General features: G+C 38.9%; 1 protein-coding gene across 1 annotated transcript in view; it reads left to right on the forward strand.

Moving 5' to 3' along the window:
- Positions 1-10,540, forward strand: part of SAMD4B (sterile alpha motif domain containing 4B) — a gene marked incomplete in the record, with an annotated part of 1,390,985 nt that extends 1,380,445 nt beyond the window's left edge. Inside the window, 1 exon segment of the mRNA XM_044063650.1 lies at positions 2,313-10,540. Coding sequence (XP_043919585.1) covers positions 2,313-2,341 — 29 coding nt within the window.
- Positions 10,541-18,464: the final 7,924 nt, after the last annotated feature.

Raw genomic sequence — 18,464 nt, forward strand, 5'->3', positions numbered from 1 at the left:
TCAGACATATTTTTATCAACCAGGGGAGAAGTTGTGAATAGCAATTACTAAAGGGCTGAAGAACTTTATCTGGGAGGGAAGAAAGCAAGAGTCAAGTGCGATAAGCTGATTCTTCTGGTAAAACAGGGCAGACTGGGATTACCCAATTTGAATGGGTATTTCAAAGCTACACAGTTAACGCTCCTGTACATAACACAAGCAGAAAACTATAATTCAGAGTGGAAAGGGAAGATGTTGAAACGGGGGAAGCTCAAGAAACAATGAGAGACTGTGATTTTTGATGTAGGCCTTTAAGGGGAATAACAGTAATCATACAGAATATTATATCCATAAAGTAGCAGAAAGTATTCTAAGAACTAAGCCAACATGGGAATGGTGAAAGACGATTCTGCTGATAGGGATGACAATAGGCAAGCAGAGGCTGGAATTTATTGGAGAAAACTGGCAAAGGAACCAAGGTATTGGGAGCAAATAGCTAGAGAGGGACAGGTAATAGAATGGGAAGACACCAAGAATTTATTTGGACTGCATGTTAGAAGTTGTCTTCCCTATCAAGGATTGATATCAGAGTATAGGCAATGAGAAAGAAATAGGGAGTCCTAAACGATAGACCAGCACATTTTTAGTACAATCTAGAACAGAAGCTGCCATTAAAAAAGGATTAATTAGTAAAACATATAAAATATTCTGTATCTATAAGAATCGATGAGAGGAGGTTAGAAAAGATTGGGAAAGAGAGACTGGATATGTAATTCACAAAGAAACAATGGAAGGAAATATGTATGTCTCCCAAATATGCAACAAAGTCTAGATGATTTAGGATTTTTGCTTGGAAATGTTTGCATAGATATTTTTATACCCCAAGTAGACTCCAGACAATTTTTCCTCAGGTAGACAGCAAATGTTGGAGACGTGGGTGGGAAGAAAGAGGTATTTGGAAACGTATTTTCTGGGAGTGCGGTGGGTTGGCAGACTTTTAAGGATTCCTTGGGAGATGCACCATCTGAGATGCTGGGTGGGTGGATTGGTGTGATGAGTGAGATGATTTTTCTAGCTGTGATACTGAATCAGAATTGTCTAGAAATAATAAGGACTTGCTGTATCTAATTATGGTGGCTGCCAAAAAGTAATTATTAGAAAATTAAATCAAAATGTAAACCAGCAATATTAGAAGTAGTGAATATAGTAACAGAGGTAAAACAACTGGAACTGAGATCTTTAGAAAAGTGTAAGGACAAACTACATAGGAAAAAAATTGGAATTGTGGAAACAATACATACAGATGAGGAAAGAGGTTTAAAAGAAGGCAGGACTTAAATAGCTATGTAGTGTTTGACCAAAAATTATTGGGTAGATTTTAAGTGATGTATAATGTTTGCAAATGGGAATGTGTCAGTTTGGTTTGTGATATAAAATGCTTGCAGCTATGATTGTGTCAGTGTGGTTTATTTTCATTTATGTAAATGCATGATTGCTTATGTTGTAAGTGATGGTTTAATAAAGATCTTTGTTGCTTACAAAAGGGGGCAGGAATTGAATCATTTATATAATGTTGCTTAGGTTCTATGATCTATAGCAATATATATGTGAAGTATAATGTTTGTTAATGTTAATTTAATACACATTGATTACTTTTGTATAAATGTCAATTTTCCTGTCACAAGTGATGATTCAATAAAGGTGTTTAAAAAAAGCCATGGAAAGAGGCTGATTGTTAGCAGGTAAGAGAGATGGAAACTTTTAGTATCTCAAGAGTTAGAATCCAAGAGGGTGCCATCTTTCTGAAAAAAGGGTTATAAGGAAACAAGAGGATACAAACACAGGTTGTACAATAAGGCATTTTTTATTTTTTCAAGAAAGTGTGGTAGATAATTGGAACAGTCTTTGTAAAGAGCCAGTTGCATCAGAAGTGTTGAGAAACTTTGTGTTTGCATCAGACAAGCCTAAGGAAATAGAGAAAAGTAAGAGGTTTTCTAATAGGCTGTGCAGCTTATCCATTCAGCTGAAGTGAGCATATGAGCTGGGCTGTGTTCCTCTGTCGTAATATCTTTTTCTTCTAATTATTCACCAATGACTTATTTTTGATTATTGTCAATCTCATTTGTTTTCCCCATGACCTTTCATGTGCGTTTGTGTATTAATATCATAGATGCTATGATAACATATCTTAAAGGTCACAATCATTACTTTTGAGTTTTCCATCCATTGCCATTTAGGTTTGATGCATGTATTGTAGCTTGATTGTAGCCAGATACAGATAATTAGTATTTTTTTTTGTTTTTAATGATGGTCTTCTGTTTTCTCTTTCATAGATGGAACCGACAAGACATCAACCATCTAGCAGCAGTATGAAAACACTTTGAATTCCTGAACAGCTTCAGGACTTCTATCTCAGTTACACCAAGGGTCACTACAACTTACTGTGTATATGTTCTCTGATATTTTTCTACTTTATTATACTTCATAACTATGGTTTATTATTAAAATACTACAGTTTAATGTTTAGAGAAGAAGAGTTTGAATACTCCTATGATATAATGGAAGAAAAAAAATCATACAATATATTCCTTTAGGAAGACCTCCTAGATGTTGAGAGGAAATTATCTTGTACATTGAATGCAGCTAGAAGGTGATTGAGTGCGGAGGAGCACAGTTCTTTTTCGAGCATGGAAAGGAAGTATTTGTGCAGGCAGTAATTTGACTGATCTGCACAATAGCACAGGAGGGTGGCTGGCTTTTACTTAAGATACTTATCATTGTGTTCACATTGCTTTAGACTTGTGGGGCTGCTGTCTGACAACTTGAGTGGGTTTTCTGAGGTCACAGTGCTGGTCACTTTGTGGTCATCAGTAAACTAGAGCAGTCTGCAGAATGTTCATAGTGATGAACACTGTGCCCAGATCAGGTAGCCTTCACTAGTAAAGAAGGTGGCTTACAGTGTTCGTGATCTTCTACTACTATAAGTTTGATTCTTGTCTGTTAATGTTTTGTCATAGGTATTATTTTTAACCAGTTTGTGATCCATGATCATTATGTGGCTTTGACTTGGGTTTTCATCATGGAGTGAGCCTGAAACTGGGTTTGAGGGTTTCTTATTGCATAGACAGGCAGTGTGCACAACATAAACAGTATTTTTAATACCACCCATTTCTTTCTTATTTATCTTGTAGGGTTCCCCTATGCTGTATGTGTTTCCTTAGAGGTATGCGATGTAAACTACCCTTCCTTAACATTTTTTAATTTACTATATTACATACTGCTTTAATTCTTACTCCCTGAATGAGCTTCTGAAAGATAGTTGTATGTGATTCCGGGTGCTGCTGTTGCACACGCATTCTCACATTTTCCAAGCACACATTATTTGCTGCTTAACTTGACAGTCTGGTGCTGGAATTTGTTTTGCAAACTTAACCCTTCTGTGCTGGCATCTTCTGATAACATCTGTCTCAGCCTGCTGTGTCTTCAAAGTTTGTGTATCACAGTTGGAGCACTAAACTGAATGGAGAAGTTAAGCATAAAATGTGGATTTGGAAGAAAAAGATGGAAATCTCTTCTCCGTTACCCACCAAAATTTACATACAGCCAATGACATGACAAGTTTTGTGACCTATATATCTGAACCAAGTATATTTTGTGCACAGTGAATTTGGTGGCCTTACCCTCCTCCATGTAGTGTTTGTGACCAGGTTCTTGTCTTTTCAAATACACAGTAAAAGCATGTTGAATGCAGGATCTTCCCTTGTATCACTTTTGAAGTATGGTGCTACTGTCTTGTATTTGGTGTGACATATATATTTGCTATTGGCATGTTATGTGGGTTCTCAAGTGCTGCATTGTTTTTGTCCGTTATCTTGCATGTTAGGCCCCAACATAAGCTGGTCACCTAAACACAGTTTTTGTAGTCATCTTTTCCTTAGCAGCAGCACCCTGGACTTTGATTTAATTATACAGCTGAGTGTACAAAATATTGTTTTGAAATGTGTACCTCAGACTTGATCGGACATTCAAATACTTTGGAGTCAGAGTAGTATTCTCAATTTTATGTCAGGCTGTTACATTACAGTACAGATAAACTCTAAATGTGTACAGGAAGTTATGTGTGATGTCCCAGAAGAATCATTCAACTGTATCCGTGGACGTTTACTTCTTTCTGTTTACTTTCAGCTGCTGTTTACAGCATCGATTCATAATGTTGACAGCCGCTTTTCATGTTTGTTTCAAATGTTAGTTCATTTTCATAACCATAACTTGATTATAAGAATTTGGAGATGCCTTTTACTTCCTTTATTATTTGCAGAAGTTTTCTTTCCTTAGAAAGCCAGCACAGGTGTTTAGTTTGTACATGTTGAAATGGTCCTTGTCATTCCTGTAAGGTAGTACTGCTTCATCCTTTGTCTGTGGTTTGGAATTTACAGTAGATGTTTCCTTACTATTTTGTGCAGTAAACTCTGTATGGTTATTTTCTTGCCCTTGTAGATGAAGATTTTCTTATCTTGGAGATTCTAGATCTCACACTTTCAGAAGCTGCTCTCATTTACCACAGGATATCTGTGTACTGTCCTATGTTTATCTGGGGATATGGGGGTTGTTTATTAGCCCTATTTTACAATGAAGGCAGAAATGCTGTTTCTGCTGAGTGGCTTATTTCCATTTTTTCATCTGTTTTTACAGTGTTCTATTCATATGTTTGAATAGAGCAAATAACCTTGTTACAGCTGAATTTCTTATCACGTTTCTAACCTCTTTCATTGGGGCAATAGAATGTTGTTTTAGCCTCTTGGGCTAAAACCCAAGTGCAAGATGGCCCTGACAGTTTGAACTTGGGCTTTCCTTATCTTGAGGTGCAGTACATTCCAGCAATGCACTGGGCAGTCTCTAGGACCTTTTTTATTAACCGCTGCATTTCAAGCTACTTTTGTTGGCAAATACAGAAGGTACATTTTTATATAGGTTTGGCTTGTGAATGTGGAACTAAGGTTATAAAAGCTGAAAGGTATAAATGTGTAGCTCCATAAAAGGCAGAGTTCTCCACTATTTTGTTTTCCCCTGATCTTCCTGAATTTCATTGTGACACCACTCTCTCTATTCCAGTCAAAATATTGATTTGATTTGAACAGCTGCACTGTTAGTCATATTGAATCAATGTTTCTGTACTAACCAACCATATATATATATATATATATATATCCCCTTTTTGGGGACCCTTTTGCATTTAGACCTTCTGCCATCTCTTAAACACCCTTATTCAGTCTGCAAGTCGGGTTTACTGACCTGACTTTCACCACTGTTTTCCCTCAATTTAGGAAGGGACCATTATTTCTGAAATTGAAGACCCTAGTTATTTGAACTAAAGACAGAAGATGTGTGGAGCAGTTCTGTTGTGGTGTCATTTTCAATATCCAGTTTTTTATTTAGTTATTTATTTATTTTTTTTTGGAGAGACCTTAAGTAGAATGCTTAAAGGACATGCAGAGTACAGTGCGCATGTACTACCAGGAAGCATGCCGCTCCAGGATGCTGTTTAATCACTTAGGGCTAATCTAGTGCTTCTGCTTTGGAATGCTTATGGGCCTGTTCCTCACTGAATGACAGTTGGCCATCAGCTGCTCTTCTTTCCACCTCTTGCCTGGCATTTCAGGTCTGTTAGTCAAATGAAGAGTGCATGCATTGCAGTTTGGTGTCTTGCTGCTGAACCAGTCATTCACTTTAATGCTAAACCACACTTACTGTCTGTAACACTAAATTTTTTCAGGTGAAAGTCTAATGTTCCCAATTTTCTTTATTTAAAGCTGTCTTTCTAAGTGCTGCTGCATATATCAGCTTTTAAACTGTTACAGCACATTTACAGGAGTCTTTTTATTCAGGTTCACAAGCATTTTCTCACTTACATTTAGGTATATAGTCTCTGGTAACCTAAGTCAGGCATCATCAATGAGGGCTGTACTTGTCCTTAGTTGGTGACCCTTCTTGAGGGAATCTGGGAGAAATTACCAAGTATTGGAGATCTCTGTCAAAAGGCATGGAGCAGTCTGCTTATGAGTATAGCATGAAGTAGTGATCTGTCAGTAGGGGAAAGTATGAGCAAGTTAGAGTTACGTTTAATGTTAAAAGTGTGCAGTTTGCCGATTGTTGCTGAAAATCTTGGGACATATGAAGTTCATGTTTAAAGCAATTACCAGTGTAGCCAGATTGAAAGTTTCTTTTATGTGATCACTTTAGTGGTTGCACACTACCATAGGTGTAAAATTGAGTCTGATAAGGAAGTCCTTAGTATTTGAATTGTACGCTGTTAAAAAGCCTGCAAGTTGCACAGAAATTCATACAGTTGTATGGTGAGTTTATACTTAACGTTTGTGCTTTTTGTTACTATGTTGCTACCAGTAGCTGTTTTCTATTCTGGTAATATTGCTGTCATTAGACTTGTGTTGTTCTGTGCTGTTTCTTTTGAGTTTCTGAACAAGGAAGTCATTGTTACTGCATATTGCCTTTATATAGTCCTAGATGATGGAAGAAGACATTAGTTGCTGAAGGGAAAGGAGACTGCCCAGAAAAAAAGGGAATGTGTCTGCATTATGATAGTGAAAATAAGCTGAAGATAAGGTTCTGCTGTCTCATTGAAAATAATAACCTAAAAAAATTGAAATTCCGTGAATAAGTAAAACCTTTATCAACTGTGTAAACATACATTGTATGTTGTTTGCTCAGTATCCATACTCTTGTTCAAGCCCCTTTCCCACCCCAAAGAAGTTGTAATACTTTTTTATACTTGTGGGCATTTCTGATGGCTCTTAGCATTAAAAGTTTCCAGTCTTTAATTTTACCTTTTTCTCGCATCATAAATGAATACATTTTCTTAAACTCGCATTTCTTACTAAGTGTGTGCTGTATAGCAGCCCACTGCTGTCTTTTAAATACTTTGCCTTACATAGTAGTGAATGACTCGGTTATGTGTCGTCCTCATTTCACTATCTTGAGATCCTCTGATGTACTCCCAGATTTGCTTTTGTGCATTTATCAGACCATATGCACATTGTCTTGCTCTTTTCTTGCCAGCACACATTTTTCATAATGCTTCCTTTCCTTTTTTCCCCCAAACCAGACAGGGCAATAAAGAGCTCATGTCTCTTTGCCCAGCACTGAAAGGATCAAAATTCATAGGCATATTACTTTGTGTTATGTTTTTTGTTAGCTTTACATTACAAAAATGTCATTAAAATGTTTTGTGCTCTGCGTGACTGTTTAGAGTGGTGCAAATATGTTAACTAGCTGTTTGCCAACCCTGTGATCGTGCTCCAAAACCATGTCTAACCTCAGACTAAAAAGGAAGAGAAATCTGTTCTCCCCACCAGTTACCATCATCTGCATTCATAACAGCCAAACCCTGTTTGATAAAATGTTATAGCTTAGACAGCTGCTTGTGTTTTCCTAACATCCCATATGTGTCAGTAAGTTACAAGGGGACAGTATCCTGAGGGTTGGGAGGGAGGGATTTCTTTTTTTTAATGTTGTTAAAACCTGTTTTTCTTTTGTGGTTTAATTAATGTGTTCAGAAGGAAAGGTGAAATTATATGTACATGTACATGCCATTTCCATTTTAACATATTTATGTCTTATGTGCATACTTGCAGATCAAGTGAATTTAAGGTGTCATGCTTTTGAAACAACAAAAAAAGTATACCATTATCTTAGGAATGCTGGAAGTCCACCAGTCTGTGCATTATGGACTTGTAATTAGAAGTACAGTCTAGTGGATTTTCACTTCTCTGAATTGCTAGGTTCTTTATGCTCTTTTCTTATTGCAGCCATGTCACGTTTTAGCAGGCTGGACTTGCACAGACTTGTGTGTATGGTTGTAGTGGGGTAAGTGGAGCTCCAGATCTGCTCACTGTCTTTATAGATTTACCATATCAAGATGATTAGCACTACTCAGTGCGTGACTGTCTGATAAAAAGTCCCAAACCAGCTAAACTTGCTGTAAATTTCAAAAGTAAAGCCAAGTATGTACTTGATTCCATTGATAAAGAAGTTGCAGCCATTGCAGAACTGTGGTGTCCAACTGTTGGGGCAGGCTTCCCATTGTAAACTTTTTGAGAGGACCCACTTCTGTTGGTTGCATCTTGATAAATGTTGGAGAACAGTGCCCTGATGCTTGCAGATTTGACCCTTATTAACTAACACTGTAAAGCTTGTAAAAAGTTAGACCCCAAGCAGAACACTTAACTTTTAACACTACAGAGTAACTGTTTAAAGAAATTACTTATCTTTATTGATGAAATGAGGGGAAAATGTCTGAATTTAATCTTGTGAACTGCAGTAAACATATGGTGCAGAAGAACTGACTAGTCTGAACTGGTTTGACTGACATAGTTAATTATGCACTATGGCAGTAAAAAAAAAACATATAGAGTTTATTTAGAAGGATTTGGAATTGATTGGCCAAGATTAGTAAAATGTACTGTATGTTGAAATTGCAAGTCTGGATACTGTCCCTTCAGATGTTTTCTACTAACAAATGTATAAAATTCACTTAAAAAGTTCCATGGACTAAACAAGTCATGGAATGGAAACTTGGTACAAAAAAAAACTTTAAAAATGTCTCCAAAGTATCTGCAGAGATAGTAGTAACTATTTATTTCTACAATAGAAACAAGGCTCCTCTCAAATATAAATGTTATTTTTAGATACATTTTATTATGAATAACTTTTGTTATGACTATGGCTGGTAACCATGAGTACATTATTAAAAAATATGTGTAGTTGCTTTGTTTATCGCTTTGCTTTGTAAAGGCAAGTGAGCATACAGAAGTATTAGTAATTTTTTCTATGGTAAAGCTGTGCTTATTTTGTAATTTTATTTTTTGTTATTATTTGTATCTGCAAAAGTTATCTGAAGCTGCTTTTATGCTGACATCGTTCACTATTAAAGCAAAGTCGATTTTCCCTCCCCTATTGTCATCCCCTACGAAAAGATTTGTTGCTGTATCTTAAGTCAGCTGGGTGTTTCTCACTCGTGTGTCTGCACTTCATTATTGGAAGTCCTTGCGTTTGACAGTATATCATGGCACAGTACACCTTTTTTAATGTCAGAATCATTTAGAAGTGGCTGTTTTAAGCCTAACCCTGTTTGCTGATATTTGGTTTAAGTTAATTTGCTGCTTTCTTTGTTCAAGGTGAAATCCATGTTATATTTTCAACACTGTGGAAGTACCTTTTTGCAAAAGGAGCAACAAGTATACAAAAAAAAAATCTCATACTGATCTATGCATTTAAAAAAATACAGCTTGCTTGTTGTGGTCTGTAAACCAGCACGTACATATAGTTGTACATAAATGTTATGCAAACCCCCTTAACTGAAAATGTCATTTGATGTTCTGATTTATCTTGGATTGGAATGGCAGTTTAGGCCTGAAGGTTGAGTACATGATCCTCTAAACCAAAGGAGTAATGAAGCAGCACTGTTAAAATATATTGCTTTCAGTTGAAATGCTGACAAGTGCAGGTGAAAAGCTCAGTTCTTCTTCTCTGGTTGTTTGTGTACCGCTGCATGCAGAGCTATTGAAACTTTCATGCAACATGTGGCTGTGCCTTCTCTTGTTTGTGTATCTTTTTTGTAAACCAGGGCTAAGTAGAAGTGTGTCCCAGTTTTAAAATTGTTTTCCACATTTCTCACTTTTGTTGACATTTTCAGTTGTCTGAAAGAGATGTAATGCCTTACAGTGTGGCAAGAACTTTGTGAAACCTCATTAGTGTCAAAACTTGACTATGCACTGAAAAGCTAGGGATGTACTGGCAGGTGCCAGATCTCTTTATGGGGTGCATATAATTTATGTGTATAATGTTCCTCTTTAAAATTTATGTAAACAGAAAGTTTTATGGGGAAATATTAAAGTGTTTCTTGTTACATACAATGCATAGCAGCAGTAAACCATTTTATATATACAGCAGACCACTCTGAAATGTACAACCATTTTGAGTGTAGTTCCCATGAAGTTCATTTGCACTTTGCTTTTGCTGTTGTCACTTTCTTTGTATTCTGGTTTAAAACTCTTTAGTGTAGGACTGTTGCTTATATGTACGCATATGTGTTCCCAAATCTATGGGAAAAGGTTTAATTTTGATATAAAAAGAAAACACATTGAGGTATGCCATATGTATTTAAAAAACACACTGAGGTGTGCCAGATGTATTTGAAAATGAAATACTTTATTGACTTCTGCAGTACAGTGTAATCCACTGGTTAATCACATAATATTGCACAAATTAACAGTTACAATTTGAAATATTTGTTGGTCCTGTGTGAAGCAAGAGAGCAAGTATGAGTAATTTGTTTCGTATCAGGCCTAAATGTTTTTTGCAGTCACAACATTGGATAGACAAATTCCTTTTGACAGTTGTTTTCTTTAAGGCACACTTGTGTAGGTGGTGCCGACTTGATTGACATACAGATGGGGCTGACAGTTTAGTGTTTGACATGTTTAATTGTTTTTCCTAATTCTGTATTTTGTTGAACATTAAAAGGTTTACGAAGGTTAAAGTAGAAGAAATTGAAATTTGAATGGCAAGCATTACTGATGTAATGTCAGTGAAAGATGACCGCACACATCCAGCAAGAGAGATGCCATCCCACACCCCCTGCTCTACATAGTTTTAAGTGCCTTGTGGTCCTTTTGATGGAGCAGGGGTCTATGCCCCCACTGCCAGTGGATGTTATGTTGTTTGTGTTTTTTAAGTCTCATTTTCTTAAGAATAACCTGATTCACCCAAACAGTAATTTCTTCAACAAGCAAGGAGGAACCAAGTCCTATCCCCTATGTTGAGAGGCCATGATCCTCTAAACCAAAGGAGTAATGAAGCAGCACTTCTAATAGCAATGCATATCCCGGGGAGCTCCTATGTGATTACGGTTACAAGCTGAGCAGATGCATCCTCATGCCTCATGAGTGGTCCCAAAAACCCAGAGGTGGCGTCAGTAATCTTCAGCCACTGGGGCCAGCCCTGCTGCGATCTTTTCACCTCCCCATCAAACACCAAGTGCAGCAGCTGTTTCACCCTATTTCCCCCGGAAGGGGAGTCACCGAGACATGCTCTGATCCATGACTGGCCCACGGGACTTTATCCTTCCATCCCTCTGATCCCACAATTTCTAAAGAAAGCTCTTCAGTTGAGCTGCAAGGTGATCTTCATAGCCCCATTCTGGCCTCAACAAGTTTGGTTCCCCTTCCTTTGGCCTCACCTAGTATACCTGCCTTGGATTCTGGATCCTTTACCAGATCTGATTACTCACCCCCAAGGGTTGAGTCACCCAAATCTGTCCAGTCTCAAGCCTGACAGCTTGGATTCTCCACTTCCACTAGTAGTCAGGCAAGCTAATATCTTCTCGCCTGTTCTAGACATCAGTCTGGCCTCTCGTAAACCATCCACCAGAGGACTATACCAAGATAAATGGAAAAGATTCTCCATCTGGTACAAGGATAAACATGCTAGACCCATATTCGGCTCCAGTTACTGCAGTGCTTCAATCCTTGGGTAGGTTTTTTCATAATGGAGCCTCTACCGTTCAAGTACATCTAGCAGCAATTTCCACAATGGCATAGATGGCACCCCTCTTATCTGTCATGCATTTGCAAGGCTTTCCTCAAGGGGACTTCTCATATCAGGCCTCCTGTCAGACAGCCCATGGAACCTCACTCTAGTCCTTCAGTCTTTGACTCGGAAACTTTTTGAACCTGCTGCAAAGTGTGACCTAAAGTTTTTGTCTTGGAAATCCTTGTTCTTGGTAGCCATCATGTCTGCCAGATGAGTCTTGGAGCTGCAGGCATTGTGTTTCAAGAGGCTCTATCTGGTCTTTCATAAAGACAGAGTGTCATTCCGGATGAATCCATCCCTTCTCCCCAAAGTTGTTTCTGAATTCTGCATAAACCAGACCATGTGTTCTTCCTGAATTTTGCCAATAGAAGAGAGTACTAGCTTCACTCTTTAGACGTACATAGACAAATGAGATTTTATTTAGAGAGGACCAAACCTATCCGTAAATCTGAACAGCTTTTCATCTCCTGTTCTGGGCCCAGAGTGGGAGAGGCGGTTTCCAAGGTTACTTTATCAAAATGGCTAAGTGACTGCATACGTTGCATCTATTCTCTCAATAATGAACCTATGCCAAAAGTTAAAGCTCACTCCACTAGATCTATGGCAACATCTGTAGCTTTCCATTCCAGATGACATCTGTGCAGCAGCTACTTGGACTAAGCCTCATATCTTTATCAATCATTACAAATTGGACCTGGTCTCCAGACGGAGAGCTGCCTTCAGCTCAGTGGTACTCAGGAATGTTCTTCCATAAGGGCCGCCCATGGACCTCAAGGTAGCTTGGGATTCTGTCCCATCAGTGATGAATGGAAAGAAGATGAACAACATCAGATAAAGAAGTTGTCTTACCATAATGTTCCATCTGTGTTGTTCATATTCTTTCATTCATCACTTCCCACCCTCCTTCCCCCTCCAAAGGCTCCTGGGGGATGCTTTGGGTCTAAGTGATGCCCTAGGGTAGTTGCGCAGAAGTGGCCTCTGCTTTACTTCCTTTTTCTCTAGCAAACTCTATCTGAGGTAACAGCAAGAAGGGCATTCTGGATAGAAACTTAGCTCAAGAGTTTTTTTGGCTGGCACGAGCTTGGTAAAAAGGCCGACTCTTTTCCAAGGGCTTGGAACCAAACCCTCTCATTGATGAATGAAAGATGATGAACAACACAGATGGAACATTATGGTAAGACATAACTTTTTTCAAGTCACCAAACTTACATGTTTTAGCTTTATTTCTCAGGTCAGTAATATAAGCTGCAAAAGTTTCTCCTTGCTTTTGATCTCTTGTGTAAAACAAATGCCTTTGTAATGTAACATTGATCTGGGGGTTGCACATTTCTCTAAATATGTGCTTCAAGCACTCTGGGTCTTCCCTTGATTCAGCCTGTACAATAATGTGGCGATTTTCACCTTCATGTACTGCTAGTGTATATACAAATGAATGCTATCTTTCTATGGCCTCTTGCCTTGCTAGAGTTAGCAAAATGAATGCCATGGTGCATGTATCTTTATCTGAATAAGCTGCTTGTATGAGTATATCATATTCTTGCTCAGATACTCTCCAATTCTCTGCAAATGCAAGTGGTAGTGGTTTATGAAAACCTTCTGCCATATTAATACATCTCAGAGAAGACTTTTGCCAGTGCTCACATATACATATGCCTGAAGTTTATGCCAGTACTTGTAACTATGCCCAATACCACAACAAGCCTCTGTATAACTGAAATTTGCGAAATAAGTTTCCTGGGCACTGTCATACTCTTGAAGTCATCTCTTGTCAGTGTAAGAAACATTTCAAATAACTACACTGTGCGAATAAACTGGGCGAAAGAAGCTCAGAGTGAGAAACATTTCAAAGTAATTGCACATTGTGAGTAAACAGTACACAGCACACTGAAATTTCCCCAAAATGGTTGTACTTTGCTAAACAACTCTGTATAGTGCAAGAAGCACTCTGCAATGGTGGCACTCTGTGAATAGACACCCAGCACAAGAAGATTTTCAAAATGGCTGTGTTTGACTGCACTTTACGAAATAATGGCACTTTGCACACAACAAACTCTTTGGAATAAATGCACAGTAATAAACACACTGTTAGCACTTTTGCACACTTTGAGCTACTTCAAAAAACTCCAGTTATACTGTTCAGAGCGACAGTCAATGCAGCGTAGTAGTTTATGCCAAAACAAAGTAATTTGCCAAAAAAATGCAGTCACCTTGCTTTATTTATACTCCATGTGCCCTTTTTGCCCTTTGTTATATTCGTTTTGCCCATTTAATCTCTTTTCCTACCCTTTATAGTTTCTTGTGCTCATTTTAACTCTAAATGTACTCTTTTTGCAATTCTGAGGTAATTCTGAACCCTTTTTATGTGCTTTTCTGATGCTTGTTTTATCAAATATCTTAATTTCAAACATTTCATTTAATGAATAAACTTTTTTATGCTTATCATTTGTTTGGTAAACATTTTCGTGCTGTGTTTTTGCTTAGTAATGCGTTTTATGCCCTTGAAATGCTCCGTTTTATCTTTCTTCTAAAATAAATCATTTGTGCAAGTTTTCATTACCTTTAATTCATTTCTGGCCCTTTTTTGCATTCGGTTCACTTAGTTTGCCTTCACTGTTAACTCTGCACCTCATGACTCTGAAAAGCAGTCTCTGGAATCCAGGTTCTGACACCATGACGCTCATCTAGTCAGGATGAGGTAGACGAACATTGTGGGTTCTGTTCAATTAGCTTTATTATATACAAACATAAACATATATACAAAATAGTGGTCTCATGCATAGATGTTCACACACTGACAGTACTCACAAAATGGCACTGAAGCTAGCACGTGCCTGCTATTTATATGTGCATGTTCGGGTCTTAGAAATTCTTCTTAAATGTACAACATGTATGTTGTTCTACAGTGGCTATAGAGGTTTTGTCCTAGTGATTTTTCGGGTTTATGAATCTGTAAGAGTCTGTGGTCTGAGCTCCTAAGGGAGCATAGTGGGTTATAGAGGGAGTCAAAAGAGGATATGCTGGGGCAGAAAGTCTGTAGTCTTGTTACTCAGAAGGCTTGGAAGGAACCTGACTTGACAGAGCCCATTCCTAGAGAAATGGACAAAATCTTGTACACCCCAAAAGATTGGAAACATTGGTCTAAAGGCCCCCTGTATATGCCATGGTGGTAGCAGTAGCCTTAAACATACCTCTCAACTGTACAGATTTCCACAGAATGTCCAGATTTTTGCCTCATATTTTGGTCTGTCTCTCACAAAATTTGTGGTTTTCTGGCAAATCACGGAGGATTAAAGTCACTAAATAGTGAAACTCATTTGAGTTAGACTTCATATTATTCAGCTGTCCCTATTTTTAAGCCTTTGTCCCCCCCCCCCCCAAAGTTTAGGTTTTGTCCAGATTTCTTGCAATAAGAGGTTGACAGGTATGGCCACAAAGAAGGAACTCTCTGAGGAAAGCTCCTCTGTCCATCCTCCTAACATGGAGTTGAGGGCATTGGACAGACTAGGGAAAGGAACGTATGCATCAGTGACCTGCACATTTCAAGCACTGAACTACATAGCCCATCTGCCATGTTTCCAAAGAGACTTGATCAAGGAGCTTTCCAAGTCTCTTTCAGTTAGCTTACCTTCAAACGTCTAGAAAAAGGAGGATGCCCAAATGTATACCCTGCAGTCTACATCAAATATGGCCAAGAGACTGTTATCAAACAGCTGCTGGCACATCAAGGGCAGCCAGTACAGGTATTACATTGCATTGGCATGCCTGACTGTGGCTATGCGATTCTGTGGAAAGCTTCAAGGCATCCTTTATTACTGCCCCCTACAACAGGTTCTACCCTGTTTCCAGGTAAGGCAAAAGAAACACCAGGATGGTAATACCTTGTCTACCATGGGAGTCTGTTTTCTCCTCCTTAAAGATCCTTTCTGAGGAATCAGAGGAGGGAGAAAAATGTGGTTAAAAAGATCCCAAGGTTTTCATGAAGACATTCCTAGAGATAAGACCTCCAATAGGCACAGGCAGATGGAATTTGAATGGATTGCACCCAAGAGGGAAAAGCAGACCACAGAACCAAGGCTTCCATGGTCCCCTTCACTGAGAAACCTTACCAGTATTCCTGAATGGTGGCCAGACTGCTACTGTCTGGAGACAGTCTGGGATGATTAGCCTTGCACCCTTTTACTTGGCAAACTATAATGCCTAATTTTGTGGGTGCTTAGAATAGTCACCAGAGGGTATACAATACCCTTTTTGTCTATCCCAAAGAAAAGATGAAAGATTCTCAATGTGCCACCTAATCAGTTGGAATCTGCAGCAACAGAAATTGCTTACCAAAGTGAGTCATCCAAATGGTCCCCCCCAGACCAGTAAGGATCCGTAGTGTATTCCAGATTCTGTTTAGTTCCAGAAAGAGACAGGGGACCTCAGAGAAGTATTGGATCTCAGCAACCTATATTAGAATGTCAGACAAAGTTCCATATAGTCATGGTATAGTCCAATACTACCTGTATTGAGGAAAGATGATTAAATGTGCTATATTGATCTCCAGAATGTCTGCTATCAGATCAAGATCCAGAGTCACTCCAGGAGGTTTCTCCATTTCTGTGTGGAAGACAGTCACTACCAATTCATTCAGAGCATTGTCATTTGGTCTCACCACAGCCTCCTTGGTGTTCACCAAAAATATAGCAGTGGTAGCGGCTCATATGCAACTGCAGGGGATCCAAGTCTTCCTGTATTTCGACAATTGGCTCCTAACTGCAACCTCCAAGGATCTACTATTGCAACAACAAATGTTCTCAATCTTGCAAACCTTTTGTCAGTCGACCATAAGAGGAGAAACTGCCTCCCAAGCAGAACATAGAATTTTTAGAATGCCAGATAGACACAATCCAACAAATTGCAAAACTCACCTTGCAAGGGTCCAATCATTATAACCCATAGCTTCTTAAATGATGCAACATCCATGCCCACAAGCAAGACTCATTCTGTCTTTTAGCACTGATGGCCTATACTGTTACCCTGGTCCCTTAGCAGGATACCACATGAGAGTCAAACAGTGGACACTGCAGTACAAATGAGACAGAAATTTCACTTACTTCACACCACAATCCAACTTGCTCAAGTATGCAGGGATCACATAAGTTGGTGGATTACATCTCCATCAGTACTCCAAGGGCCAGAGTCATAATGGACACATCCCTTCTAGGTGGGGGGGGGGGATTTTGAAGGGAAGACAGTTCAAAGGATGTGGTCAGCAGTGGAGGCCAAATTTCACGTCAGTATTATGGAAATGAGAGCAGTCCTACTCAAGGGTATGATTTTTTTCATTCATACAGATGTCAGTGGTATGATACATCAACAAGCAAGGTGGAACATGTTTGTACCCTCTTTGTCTGGAGGCAATGTGAGTCTGGCAATAAATTATGTTTTTACAACACTTTGTAGTGGCAGCACATATTCTTGGGATGTTAAATGTACTAGCGGACAGGATGAGCAGGAGTATCCTACTACCTCATCCACCGGTGTGTCAAACAGACAGTGGCAACAGAGATCTTCAGTCACTGGAGATAGCCTTGCTGTGATGTCTTTGCTTCCTTCCTCATCAACAAATGCAGCAATTACTTTGCCCTCATCCTTCCACATGGACAGTCACTGAGAGATTCTGTAATACACTTTTGGTTCCCCACGCCTCCTTTACACCTTCCTGCAAATTCCACTTCTTATGAAATATATTCATAAAGCCATAAGGTGCAAGACCTGGGTAATCCTCATTGCCTCATTTTAGTAGCGGCAGGTATGGTTCCCCTTCCTTTGGCCTCAGCTACTGCACTCACCATGGGTACTAGATCCCACTCCAGATCTACTTGGTCACCCATCTGGGATGCCTCTATCGGATCTTCAGTCACCGAAACTAACCGCATGGTTTCTCCAATTTTAATGATAGCCAGAGATAACGGGTTTCCTCTCCAGTAGTCCATATAATTTCTTCTCAGAAGGAATAAACCAAAAACGCTTAGAAGAGCAAATGGTAATGATTTTCTGTTGGGTGTCCTGGAAGGATTTGGACCCTTTCTCAGGCCTCTTCCAGCAGTACTGGATTTTCTTTCTGCACTTTTTCCTGAGTGTTTCCAGTTAATCTACTGTAAAAGTCCAGATGGCCGCCATCTCAAATTTTCATAAAAATTTGTCAACTGCATCACCTAAGGTGAGCTTTCCTTAAGGGAGTGTTGAGACCTCTTGTTCAAGATCCACGTCCACCATAGGATGTCAGTCTTGCTCTGATCATTGACTCAAAAACTCATTGAACCTGCAGCATTAGCAGATTTAAAATGTCTTTCTTGGAAGACTTTTTCTGATTGCCATCACTTCAGCAAGGCTAGTTTCAGAACTGCAAGCACTTTCATGCAAGCCACCCTTTCTTGTTTTCCACAAAGATAGAGTTTCACAAAGAACAAATCCTTCCCTCCTTCCTTCCAAAGGTGGAATTAGAAACTGATTTAAATCAACACATTGATTTGCCTGTACTCTTTCCACATTTTACCATCAAAGGCGAACACACCTTCCTTACCTTGGATGTACATAGGCAACTCGGATTTTATTTACATCATACAAAAAAAACTTTAGAAAATCAGATCAGCTCTTTATCTCCTTTTCTAAGACAAAACTAGGACAGGTATCAAAAGTCATACTTTCTAGGTGTCTGACAGATTGCATTTCATTTGTTTATAGGACAAGGGTTGTCTTTACATTCAAAGCTTAAAGCTCACTCTACTAGACCAATGGCAATTTCAACAGCATTTATAAAAAGAGTACCTGTCAGTGACCTATGAGCAGCAGCAACTTGGTCAACAGCTCACTACATTACAAATCAGATGTGC

The sequence above is a fragment of the Protopterus annectens genome, chromosome 1.part0 (genome assembly GCF_019279795.1).
Source record: "Protopterus annectens isolate FY-2018-M chromosome 1.part0, PAN1.0, whole genome shotgun sequence".
Taxonomy (NCBI): Eukaryota; Metazoa; Chordata; order Ceratodontiformes; family Protopteridae; genus Protopterus; species Protopterus annectens.